The sequence below is a fragment of the Protomyctophum parallelum genome (assembly GCF_964188405.1).
Source record: "Protomyctophum parallelum genome assembly, chromosome: 15".
NCBI lineage: Eukaryota > Metazoa > Chordata > Actinopteri > Myctophiformes > Myctophidae > Protomyctophum > Protomyctophum parallelum.
Genome location: NC_139710.1, coordinates 21342538 through 21355845, shown reverse-complemented (window position 1 = coordinate 21355845; position 13308 = coordinate 21342538). Strand labels below are relative to the sequence as shown.

Sequence of the window (13308 nt, the reverse complement as noted above, 5' to 3'; positions counted from 1 at the left end):
TGGGGAGCCTTATCGATAAGAGTTCAGATCGACACGATGTATGTACTAAAACCAATTTCAAAGCAGAATCTTTGTTGCCTTTTCTCTTTGAAAAATGGTGCAAAGTCTGTAGTTTTGTCCAATCCATCCGACGTTTTAATGTGAATTGGGGTTTTTTGTAGTAATAATAACACATTTGGCTGACCGATTGAAAGACTTTTAAACCCTTTTATCAATTGTTTGCGTACACTGTACTTTGGCTTTGTTAGCAGTATTAGAAGTATTGTAACTTTACGCCAGTGGCATTTCTGCATTAATTACATCAGTGTCCTACTGTACATATTCTTAAGAAGTCCTGGAGACTGGGAATGCAGCTACTGTATACTGGCTCTATTGTATTCTTTAAATCAAAGATGATTTGCAGCAGACATGGACAAGTCTTGCCACAGACACATTTGTGTACAGACACATTTTGATGACCCTAACTCACCCACTGATGATACCATTTGGATAACCCAAGTGCTCAGCAAAAGACTCCTGGAAACAGAGAACATTGAATAAGTAAAGAAGGAAGGCAATGGAATTTGGAAGATTTAAGCCTCTTGTTACAGGTGCACAATAGATAGACAGACTAACGTTTCGATGTCAGCGGTAGGTACATCTAGAGTTAACAATTAATAAGTATATATATTTATGTGTGTGCGTGGGTATATGGATATCATTGAGTATTTAAGTGCAGTATGGTTGCATTTGCGATATAAACTTCCAGATTAGCTATTAAATAGCCAATAGCCTATTATGACATTCCCAGAATAGAGGCACTAGGGTTCATATCCCTTAATCTAAATTAGAAAAGTACATTTTATTTACATGATCTGGACATTATCAAGACTGGGAACGGAAAATGTATTAATAATGATTTTGAGCTACAACTAATGATTCTCTCAGTATGTCATGTACGGTATCAACATTCCAAGCACCACCCACCTCAATGTGCTGGAACATGTACGGGTGGTTGCAAATCTTCTTCAGTTGCATTATGGTGTTCATCAAGGTCTTTGCTCCACCTTTGCCCTGCAAAGAATAACCAGGGTATAGAATTAGAAACAGTAAATTACTCTTCATATGACCACCGCGCTCTGACTATAGGTGCGCTACCCGTTCAAAACATATCAAAATAAAGGTAGTGGGTCGCACAATGAGGACTGGGGTTAGACAAGGTTGTCTGCTCTCACCCTTTCTCTTCCTGTTAGCCATTGACTGGATAATGAAGACCTCCACGGCACAGAGAAGGTACGGAATCCAGTGGACACCTTGGAAGCAACTCGACGACTTGGACTACGCAGATGATTTGGCACTACTGTCACACACACAACAACAGATGCAGGAGAAGACCAACAGCGTGGCAGCCGTTTCGGCACAACTCGGACTCAACATCCACAAAGGCAAGACCAAGGTCCTCAAAATCAACACAGCTAACACCAACACAATAAAACTGGACGGCGAGGCATTGGATGAAGTTGAAGCCTTCACTTACCTAGGCAGTGTGATCGACACGCAGGGGGGCACAGATGCTGATGTTAGAGCCAGAATCGGTAAAGCCCGTGGATCTTTCATCCTATTACGGAACATCTGGAGTTCCAAAGAACTGACTTCCAACACCAAAGTTAGGTTCTTCAACTCCAACATCAAAGCGGTCCTCCTATACGGAGCAGAAACATGGAGAACTACAGCTGCCACCATCAAGAAGGTGCAGGTCTTCATCAACAGCTGCCTGCGGAGGATCCTCCACATCCGATGGCCAGACACCATCAGTAACGACGAACTCTGGCAGAGAACCAACCAGCTTCCGGCGGAAAAAGAAATGAGGAAACGCAGATGGCGATGGATAGGCCACACCCTACGAAAGCCTGCGACCACCATCATAAGACAAGCCCTAACATGGAACCCACAGGGCAAGCGGAAAAGGGGTCGCCCTAGAAACACCTGGCGCAGAGACCTGGAAGCAGACATCAAGACCATGAAGACGACCTGGAACCAGCTGGAGAGAACAGCTCAAGACAGAGATGCTTGGAGATCGCTTGTTGACGGCCTATGCCCCAGAAGGGGCAGAAGGCGTAAGTAAGTAAGTAAGGGTCGCACACACCAAGACTGCAGTTCAAATAGTTTATTTCATATTTTAACAAATACGGACAGCCGTTTCGGCTATCCAGCCTTCATCAGTTCATCAGTGTCGACACTGATGAAGGCAATTCATTTCCTGTCAACAGGAAATTAATGTCCTATCTGCAATCCAAACATAATCAACATTTTGTCCTTTGGACGCATGCCAATATTTGTGTCGTTCTCTAAAAATATTTAGAAAAGGCACAGATCACATAACTAAATAAAGTATTTGTATCCCAGGTAAAACACAGTTATTTTATCATGGTTATTTTATCATGGTTTTATCATGGTCAACCAACCCTACCCACAGGCAAAACACAGTTATTTGATCCAGTGCAACCTTAGTCTGGATGCATAGCGTGACCCTGTGAACAGCTGTGGTGGCAAAAATGCATATAAACACTATGGTATTGATTCATTGAATGTAGCCTACTAGTAGATTATACTTAACACTCTAATTACCACCTGTTCCTCACTGACAAACTCATTAGAGACTGCCGACTCATGTAAACCTATTTCAAACTGTGTGAGTTAACTATAGAATAGTCCATTTAAGGAATGACCATCTCTTGTTACTCCTGAAACTCTGTACACTCCTGAAAGTATAAAATATGTGTTGGGGATGTGTGTGGGGAGTTCGGAGGGAAGCTCTGGAGAGAGACACTAGTCTCTCTCTGGTGTGATGACATATACAATAAAGAATGGATTTCGAATCCTAATGGTTGAGTCCTGCGTCTTCCTGATGTTGTTTACTTATTAATAGTGAGACCATTAATTTCCATTGCACAGCTCATAGTGGGGCTTGAGAGCGCCACAGTGATGCTGTTTGCAGATACATCCAGCCGTTGCATGAACTTGTGCATTCAATCTTAGAAGTGCTTTAAAAATGCTCACTCCAGCAGTGAGAAACATCAGACTAGCACTGCCCCCTCTGGGTTTTTAAAGGAGTATTCTTATTGCATCAATGTATAGACCGATTCACAGAGGGGTGCCCTGGGCGCGGCCATTACTGAGGGGTAATCCATTGAGCAGGTGCTGCATAGGCCAGGTGTAGCTAATCAGTGCTGCTGCACTCAATGGTACACCTCAGTAATGGCCGCACCCAGGAAACCCTCTGTGAATCGGTCTATATGCAACTTGCAACATTTCTCATAAGATGACCACAGGTGGGCAGTATAGAGCGGTGTGCAATATGCCTTAAGGCTTAAACAATGACACTTTCACATTAGTAGAACAATGACTGAAATTACGAGCAATAGTGTTTGCTAGAGTATACAACTTTCGACATTGCCAAAATGAAGTGTCCTTGGGCAAGAAACTGAACCCTACATTGCCTCCAATGAGTCGGTCGGCGTGAGCTCGCCACCGTTGGTGTGTGAATGTGGGAAAAGTGAGGACGCTGGTGTCGACTGTTCGCCGCTTCACCTCACAATGTATGAATGAATGAACCATTGTAAAGCGCTTTGAGCACTTGGAAAAGCGCTATAAAAATGCATTTCATTATTCATTTATTATGGCGCTAGCATTATATTTTAAATCATGTTGCACACCATACATAGAGCATTATGTCAAGGAGCTGTTGTAGACCAGCACTACGGGGACTGAGGACCACCAGGTCATCTGCATACATACATGAGGTGGTTCACATGTTTCACTGACCATGCATTCAGTATTACAGGAACCCTATGTAGCAGACAAACTATCCATACATAAATTAAATACAATTGGAGACAGAATTCCCCTGCCTGGCACCATTGCTAACCCCATATGGGGTTGATATACTGTACTCCCATTCCATTTGACCAGCATTCCAGTAGGCCTGGACCCAACATATCCAGCCACTCCTCTTTGCTTCATTTTTATAAAGAGCTTTCTGTGGTTGACCCTATCAAAGGACCGGGACGCATGAATAAAACACATGAGGACTGAGGAAATCAATCAATTACATATGTTGAAACAAAAGAAACGTTAGGTCGCACGCTGGCGTCGTTACCTTCTTGTCCTTCTCTGAGCCGTCGGTGAGGAGGATGCCTTTCTGCATGTGGCGGTAAAGCACCTTCTGGATGGCAGACATGTCACACTTGATGACATACTCCACCTGTGAGAATAGCCGCGACAAACACAAAAGCACAGTCACACGGAGGTGGCCCGAATTCCCACTACACAACACATTAACCCATTAAGACCTGAGGCCGATTCTACAAATGTCTTCTGAAAAAGCCTATGTTGCTATAATCAGTGGTTCTCAAACTTTTTCACGTCAAGGACCCCCAAATTGTATTGTGTATTTGGCCGCTGAACCCGTCTCAAAATAATTTGTTCCAGGGACTCCCAGAAGCAAAGATGAGTTAAAGATCTGCACTTTAAGATATATAAGATATATAGATATATTAAGATATATATTTTTTTATTATTTTTTTGTGAAAATAGCAGATCTATAAGCTCGCAGTGACGTTGTGAGCTTGTATATCTGAATAGCCATCCCAAAAATCTAAAATGATCCTGTATTGGTGATGCAAGCTTGGTCTTCGTCCCACCTTCTCTGGCAGCTGAGACTCCACCTCCTTCTTCAGTCGGCGCAAGAGGAATGGGCGGAGCACCTTGTGCAAGCGACGAATGATCAAGATGGTCTCCTCCTCATTCAGGTCGACCTGAGGTCACAGAAGAGATGGTTGGCATACATAGTTAGTGCGAGAGTGACCCCCCCCTTTCTGAATTCCAATAGACTTTTTCATATCGTGTCAGATAAGAACTGTGTTCCAAAAGTCCGTTGATTAACTGACTGCGAGATAACGCTAATGTTACTGCCGCCGAATTAGTAACATTTTCGTAAGAAACAGACTGTATCAATTATGACGATACAGAGACACCTCCCCGACAATATCGCCGAGACAGTTTGTACATTTTTGGACCACAATTCATATATGAAACGATTTTGAAATGACCCAATGTTATTCTCCATGAGAAAAACTTCCGCGACCTAGGGGATGAACAAGTGACGTCAGGACTTTGGTACAGATTTCACCATCTGTCCATAGTAGTTCTGATATTGCTCCTATAAAACAAACGTATGGTGCACTATAGTATGTTTTGCACTCCGTCCGTCCGTCCGTGTGTGTGTGTGTGTGTGTGTGTGTGTGTGTGTGTGTGTGTGTGTGTGTGTGTGTGTGTGCGTGTGCGTGTGTGTGTGTGTGTGTGTGCGTGTGCGTGTGCGTGTGCGCGTGCGCGTGCACGTGCGCGTGTGTGTGTGTGTGTGTGTGTGTGTGTGTCCGTCCGTCCGTCCGTCTGTCCGTTACAAGCTAATCTCCAGCACTGTTAACCCGGTCGATCCCAAACTTTGCACACACTCTCCCTGGATGCCAACGATGAACCTCTGCCCCAAATTCTCCAGAACGGCCTGTTATAGCACCTCCAGGAGGCCGACTTTTGTAAAACACATTTTTTGATATTACAATTTACGTGAGATCTTTCACGCACTTTCCTACTAGGCTGAGGATTAAATACCACCCTTTTCACATTGGCCTGTTATAGCGCCACCAACAGGTGGATTTTAGCAAAACACATTTTTGGAACAAAATGCCTCAATTCATCCAATTGCCATCGAAGGCGTAAGAAGAAATGGCAACCTTTTCACATTGGCCTATTATAGCGCCACCAGGAGGCCACAACCTGACCTGGCCTGCTGGAGACCTGTGCCCCGAGGGTTCTCTCTTTTCTGTCCTCTCGCTTATTTTCTTGCTTTTGCTCTCGTTTTCTCTCTTGTTTACATAGCTCAGCGCGTCCTAAATGAAAATACTCGGGCTCTGTAATGGTGTCACGTCAGAAGCGCTCGGATCACACAGAAAGTGACATTTTGGACAGTTTGATATGTGACTTGGGTCACATCTTCAGCTTGTTGCATTCAGACTGAGACGGATCTTGTCAAATCAGAGTGAACACTTCAGACTGGGCCAGCAATTCGGTTACCTGGAGCTGAAATTACAAAAATGTTCTTCCTTAAGTAAGACAATTGAGTCAGAAAAATGGCCCTATAACTTTGCAGGAGGTACAGTCACTGTAGCCTGGGGTCCACCTATGCTTTCTATGGCATAGGCAGAATCTAGACGAAGCTGCGCGACATGAGACTAATTAATTCGAGCGACAGAAAGAGTGTGTGTCAATTTAACAAAGGTGCAGACGATCAACGTTTGCGCTACTCTATGCCAAATTGAAGTGGACTCGGTCCCAGACTTTTTTTTACAAATAAAACGTCTGGGCTACAGTCACTGTGACTTTAAAGCTTTCAATCTCAGTCTCTTATAAAGTTGTATGAAGGCTCAGTTATTTTGACTTGCTTGAATGAAAATCTGTTCAAAGCACACATTTCAAAATTAAATTAAACGTACTGCAGACAGCTGTCAAAGGCAATTATAGTTCTTTACAAGGCGGGACTCTCAAACATTCTTCCTTGAATTGATGTCTTGGTGATATTGTTCTACAGGGCCTTCATAGAGTCTGTTATTTCCTTTGCTGCCATTTGTTGGTATGGAAACCTTGGCGTTAGACAGAAACATTCCCTTAACGGGGTGGCTAGCAAGATTGTGCGGATAAAAGTCTGCTGTCTGAAGCCCGACACACACCGTCTGCGACCACCACGCGTTCCGCCGCGGCACAGTATTGCCGCGCGCCATAGCCGCACGGCAACACCAACAGGACGCGGCGCGCTACCACGTGGCTGGGGAGTTTTGTTGACTATATTCCATTGCCACACCCACGGATAGCCGGGTGGAGGCCGCGCGGCAACGCCTGGAAAATAGAACAGCGGTGCATCGGCGCGGCAGGCGAGGCGTGACCGCGCGCCAGCGCGCGTCGGACGCAGCCGGTGTGCGATAGGTTCATTGAAAATAATGGAGGTGGCTGTGTCCGCCGCGCGGCGACGCGCGGGGGACGCAGCCGGTGTGTGGTGGGCTTGAGTCATATATGTGACGAGCATCTATCATCTATTAAAGCAGATAGCTCTCACCCCCTAAACCGGGAATATCAAGTCTATGGATTTTAATGTCTGTTTAGAGCACTTATTTTTATTTATTTGCATCACCTTTTTCACCCAGTGTCAATTATCTAATGTAATCCTGGGCGCTACACTTCCTCTGCCAACCTGGGGAGAGCAACGGACTTGAACTCATGCTTCCTTCATGCATGAGTGTCCAAGTTGCTCCTTTACACCTGACAGGGGGGAGTTTCCTTGGTTGGATAAAGCATAAAACGACGTTTCTGCTGGGCATTTAACCACTTAAACCCCAGCATTCGAATTCTGGGGAAACCTTTAGCAGAAGAGAGAGCAGATTGACAAGCGAGTGAGCTCGTCGATTGGCTATTTTACGCAAATACAGTACATCGAATCTGCTCAACCAAGAACACAAATGCCAACATAAACAACCCAATGTGTTCTTCAGGGGGGGGGGGGGGGGTCTTACCCTCTCTCCTGTCATGGCAAACGGGGCGTTGAACCACTGCTCAAACGTGGTGCAGCTCTTGAAGATGGTGGGCAGCAGGAAGTTGAGCAGCGCCCACAGCTCGGGCAGCTTGTTCTGCAGTGGCGTGCCCGTCAGGAGGAGGCGGCGCGGCGCCACATAGTGGGTGTTCAGCACCTGCGTCAGCTTACAGTGGTGGTTCTTCATGCGGTGGCCCTCATCCACAATCATGTACTTCCAGCGAATCTGCACACGATTCAATGTTTGGCCATGGAAAGAAAAGCGGCCAATGTAAAAATTGCAAATATAGCGGTAAATCTGTCTAATTATTACAAACAATAGCGGATAAATTAATTTCTCACGTGGGTGTGTGTGTGTGTGTGTGTGTGTGTGTGTGTGTGTGTGTGTGTGTAAGGAAAGGAAAGGTACTATGTTTACCCAGGGTAACTGGACTAAGCTCAAGAACTTGTTTACAGCCAGGCCCTGCTCATAGAACATTTCAAGGGCACTTCAGCGGTGGTAATTGTAACGTGCCGGTCCGGGGATACGAACTAGTGACCTTCCAATATCAAGACCGCTCCGCAAACTGTTCGGCCACCGCTGCCACAAAGTCAACACATGTGTGTTGACTTTGATTAAGTCATGCACCCCATAACAAATGTGACCAAATTTGACTGAGGAATTGGATTGTTTTAAATTTTCGTTTTTTCATGTCATATGAAAGCATGGAATCACAGCTTCAAATTGACATATTGGTTGTTCAGTTTGACCCACCAGTTTTGGAGATATGGCTTATAGAGTAATGTCTTACAGAAAACAGCGAGTTGAGAAAACGGGCTCAAAAGGTTCACTTCTGTGGTCTCTTAACATTACACCATGTCGATTTCAGCTCTGATATTTATTTCAGATATGCTCTAGTATGTGAAGAGTCTGTCTGTGCTATTAACTCATTTTGGATAAAAAATATATAATTTCTCCTCCGGTGAAAAGCTGGATGGCAGCCCCTCAGTCAAATCTGGTCACAAATGGTGCTGTCCCAATAAGTTTGGGCTTCAATTAAATTAAGCTGTCTAGCTGTACATGAAAGTGCTAATAATTAAAACAGAGGGGTCATTCACCTTGGCCAGTATTTGCTTGTCCTTGATGATATATTCATAAGTGGTGAGCAGAACGTTGAACTTCCCACTGCGGAGCTGTGGCACCAGCCCTCGCCGCAAAGCAGGAGTGCCCTTTCACAAAACAAGTTAAGAACATGGTCATTTAGGTAATTAATCTGGCAGTGAATGAGTTTTTAACAATGGCTAAGACAGCGACACCTCTCACCTTGTAGGCAACTTTGACCACAGATGGGGACCATTTGTCAAGCTCATAAACCCAGTTGGACATGGTTCTACATGAGGAACAAGACAGACAATCAAAAAGAGATTGAAGTTTGACAAAGAGCTCTCTGAACACACACAACTCTCACTATATTCACTATCTGTGAGCATCGATCGGTGGTTCTGGACAACCACATAACCGAACGACTCGATGGTGGGCACCGCCTTCCTTTGAGTCCTAGCTGATAAAGCACCTTTGTTTGACTCTTTCCCGGGTCATACTAGGGAATCACGTAATGTTGTGGCTGCGGTTACATGTTGAGGCTTTTCATTCGGAATGAAAATGTTTACATGGGAAATGGACATTCCAAATGAGTGCTTCATTTTAAATGCCATTATTTAATTCCACATCAGGTTTGGGGCTGGGAAGGCTTCTGATTGGATAGGGGGCAAGGCGGATACGTTTACATCTTTACGTTTACCGGAAGAAAACTTGGATTCCCTTGGATAGCAACCAGATGTTCTTGTTTGAGCAGCTACCGTCCGTATCTGAACTTGATATCCATCCTCTCTCATATTGTCTGCAACAGCTTTGTAGAATTCCGCATTTTTATACTTTATAGTTTATACCGTCTGCTCTCTGGATTATTCCTAAATCTTCTAAAGTTTGAATTAAGTACAGTGTCTCTGCTCTGGGCCACCTCTTGCTCTTCGTTACTATCTTGTTTGTTATGCTCTTCTTGCGCCAGAGTGTTCAAGGAAACGAGCTTTCGTAGAAAGACCAGGGTGAACTTGAATCCGAATGAGTGTAGACATGAGTCCAAAATTATTTCAATCAGATTCAAAAGTCTGTTTACATCAGATTGGATTTTAAATCAGATTGGCCATTTTCATTCCGATTTAAGTTTTTGTAGGTGTTTACATGACTTTTAATAGGATTGAACTTTTATTCTGAATGAAAAGGGGATTTAACTGTTCATGTAAACATAGCCGCAATACATTTTAAATCGTAATTTATTTTGTCACACGCTCTTTAAATTTTCTTTTTCAGATGTAATTTGGCATACTGGATTTTAGCTAGGGAGAGGAATACAGGCTTTGCTTGTATTCCCCCCCTAGCCTGGGCAGCATTCCATTTCAGGTTTATGCTCCGGTCGGGAGCGGATGGTAACTTTCGCCATGTTGTAGTCAATGATTTGTAGTCATTTGGCAGGAAACCACAAGACGGAATCAGTACTAGAATGGCAGAATTCTTATTTCCGCCTTGTGGTATCCTGCCTGATGACTACAAAACAAGACTACAAAACATGACGTAAATTACCATCCGCTCCAGGCCGGTTCACACAGCGATTTTGGAACACAGACCACAAAGCCTGGTGACGCGAGGTTAGCACCCCCCCCCCCCCAGCCCAGCCCCCAGAGAGCTACTGACGAGAGAGGAACGATGATGAGATAGGGACCGTTGAGCCTCTTCATCTCCATCAGGTACGTGATGAGGGCGATGGTCTGGATGGTTTTGCCCAGTCCCATTTCATCAGCCAGGATCCCGTTTAAGTTGTTGTTATAGAGGGACACCATCCATTCCAACCCCTGGACCTAGACACCATAGAGAGATACAGTATAGGTGATATAACTTAAAACAAAGGAATTTGAGCAAAACCCAATCTGGACCAATAATCTGTTTACCGGGTTTATCAAAACAGAAACATGCCAGCACTCACAGAAATGTCTTTAAGATTCTTTAGCTACCGGTAGATAACATTTAGATTAGTCACAGGCAGCATACGGACGCGTTTCGGCAGAGCCTACGTCAGCATAATAAGAGTGCTGAGACAACAATAGGCCCTTAAATGCTTCTACAGCTTATTTTGTAACCTTCTCTAGCATTACTGTACATAAAAACGCCATACACTAATATCAAACAACAAATTATTTGTGTTGCGTTTAAACGTGAAGGACTGACAACTTGATGGTAGCCTGAGCGACTTTCAAAGCGTTGTACTCATTTGTTTGTGTACCTGGTAATGTTTGAGGAGGCCGTTGACAAGAAGCGAGGACTGCTTCTCCACTCTCTCGATGACGGCATGAGCCACACCGTAGTACGACACTAAGGAACTGGGCTCTCCCGCCGGCACGCTGTACTCATCATCTACGTCTTGCTTGGCAGACCTAGAGCGTGATGCATGACAATGTATATTTCAGTCTCCCTGTTGTTAATTTAATGATGTGTTAAGCATCTGCTAATTGCCCAAATTGTAATTGTAATTGACTTTGATTCGGTTTTCAACTGGTGAACAAAAAGGACTGGTATATAGAGCATAATGAGCAGAGTGGAGTGGGAGCGGCGTGGGATGATTCTGTTTTTAAAATGGGTCAGAGTGTCCTCTGCTCCAAGCTGCTCCAAGCTGCTCCAATCAACATGAGCGAATAGTGAGCGTGACAACAGCCCCCCTGGACCGAGGAGTGCCATTTTCTCCTGCTCCATGTTTCCATATAATGAGAAATTATACATACTCCATAATGTGCGTGTCGACTGTCACTTGCTCCCCACTGGCCTCGACGGGCCTCTTCTCCTCAGAGTCTGCCTTGGACGCAGAGTCCTCGTCCTCCTTTAACACATGATAAAAACACCGTAGGACTTAATGGACTTTTAGGTGACCTTCACACCAGAAAGCTTTTCCTCTGATTTAAACGAATCCTGCTGCACATTGTCTGAAAGTGCGCTTCGTTTGGCAGGTGTGAAGGCTCATTCGAATCCTAATGCGCATCAAAGAACCGCATTCTACTCCGCCAAAAAACGGGGGTTTCGCTTCGCTTCCAATCGCACTTGATTTCGATTTGGTGCAGGTGGGAATGCAATCCGTAGTAAATAAAGGAAATGAAGCAAACTATGTGGTGGATAAGGAGCTGCACAGTTGGAGGCGGAGAAGGGATATTCATTTTACGCAGTACAAAGATGTCCCGTTAGGTTACCATGTGACGTGGTCAAATAGGAAGCCCTCATCGAAATATGAGAACGAGCACATTAATCTATTGCTTAAGGAAAAACACTGCAGTGTACAGAATATTCTGTCTGTCTGTCGTGCGTAAACATGGAGGACTGTCACTGTGTGTGGGGATCCGAGTGGAGACTTTTTTCATCTTGTTTAAATATAAATACTTCAAAGTTAAAACACACCTTTAGCTCAGCATGATTTATAAACTGTAGGCATAGCTAACATGGCATATGCATAATAACTGTAGGCTATATGGTGATCGGATGATCATCAATGGGACTCTGGGAGTAACTATTGTAAACTTCGGATAATTTTGCGCTCCCGTCTCCGCAGTGCCTCGTTCATGTGCCCAAAAGAACAGTGGCTGGCACGCACGCACGCACGCACACACACACACAGTACACGACACATCCGTTACCCTCACTTTACTTTACATTTTTTAACACCATAGCTTTCACTGTGTATTTTATGAATTGAACACATTGATAGAATTCCCTGCTTCGTTTCCTTGCTGCGCTTGACACAGCCAGTGTGAAGCCGCAGCAAATTAAATATGCAAGAATCGCAACTTCTCCGCCCATTCGCATAGAGTCTACCGAAGTATTAGGTGAGAATGTGACCTTAGTGGTTGGAGATAATAATAAACAACGAGTTGTCCCCAAGGGGGGTGTGTGTGTGTGTGTGTGTGTGTGTGTGTGTGTGTGTGTGTGTATATGTGTGTGTGTGTGTGTGTGTGTGTGTGTGTGTGTGTGTGTGTGTGTGTGTGTGTGTGTGTGTGTGTGTGTGTGTGTGTGTGTGTGTGTACACGTGTGCGCGTGTGTGTTGAGTGCGAGTGTGCGTGTGCGTGCAATCCGTGCATGCTACAGTGGTAATGAATTCGGTCTGTGATGCACTGAACCACGAGCAATCCCACTGGACAACGGTGACATTATTTCTCAATCTACCCTCTGCTGTGCAGCAGTGATTAATGGCATGGCCACTAACCTCTTCCTCATAGTCTGAGCCACTCTCTTCGCTGTCTGACCGTGGGGCCACTTCATATCTGCATTGAAAAGGCAATTAGGAAAATCCATCAACTGGTGAACAAGCAAGAGATAAAGACGGTAACAGTGACTGCACCAATTAGTCTTTTATTTAGATGTTTAGATATTTAGATATCACTGTGGCAAAATGAGTAGCTTGATCATCCCCTCAGTTATTTGTGAGCTGTTGATTACCCAGTTATGCCATCTATACTTAGTACATTTATACTTGTTGGGGTTAGGTCTGTAGTGGGCCCACTCTTTTTTCCATCGACACAATAGCCAATCTACAAGCTTGTCCAGCGAATGTACCCCCAGAATAGGAATGCTAGGGTGTTCACATGGTTAAGTGTATGTACTATTTAGAAGCAAC

The 13308-nt window shown here is 44.5% G+C and overlaps 1 protein-coding gene across 4 annotated transcripts in view; it reads right to left on the bottom strand.

The window, feature by feature from the left end:
* Nucleotides 1-13308, bottom strand: part of smarca2 (SWI/SNF related BAF chromatin remodeling complex subunit ATPase 2) — a 67697-nt gene that overhangs the window by 34807 nt on the left and 19582 nt on the right. For all 4 annotated transcript variants that reach the window (XM_083784649.1, XM_083784648.1, XM_083784651.1 and 1 more), the window contains 11 exons: nt 12898-12955; nt 11432-11526; nt 10936-11086; nt 10350-10513; nt 8922-8988; nt 8717-8827; nt 7602-7844; nt 4683-4796; nt 4139-4243; nt 967-1053; nt 470-516 (listed from right to left, as the gene is read on the bottom strand). In XM_083784649.1, the coding sequence (XP_083640775.1) occupies nt 470-516; nt 967-1053; nt 4139-4243; nt 4683-4796; nt 7602-7844; nt 8717-8827; nt 8922-8988; nt 10350-10513; nt 10936-11086; nt 11432-11526; nt 12898-12955 (1242 nt within the window). The remainder of the gene's footprint in view (nt 1-469; nt 517-966; nt 1054-4138; nt 4244-4682; nt 4797-7601; nt 7845-8716; nt 8828-8921; nt 8989-10349; nt 10514-10935; nt 11087-11431; nt 11527-12897; nt 12956-13308) is intronic.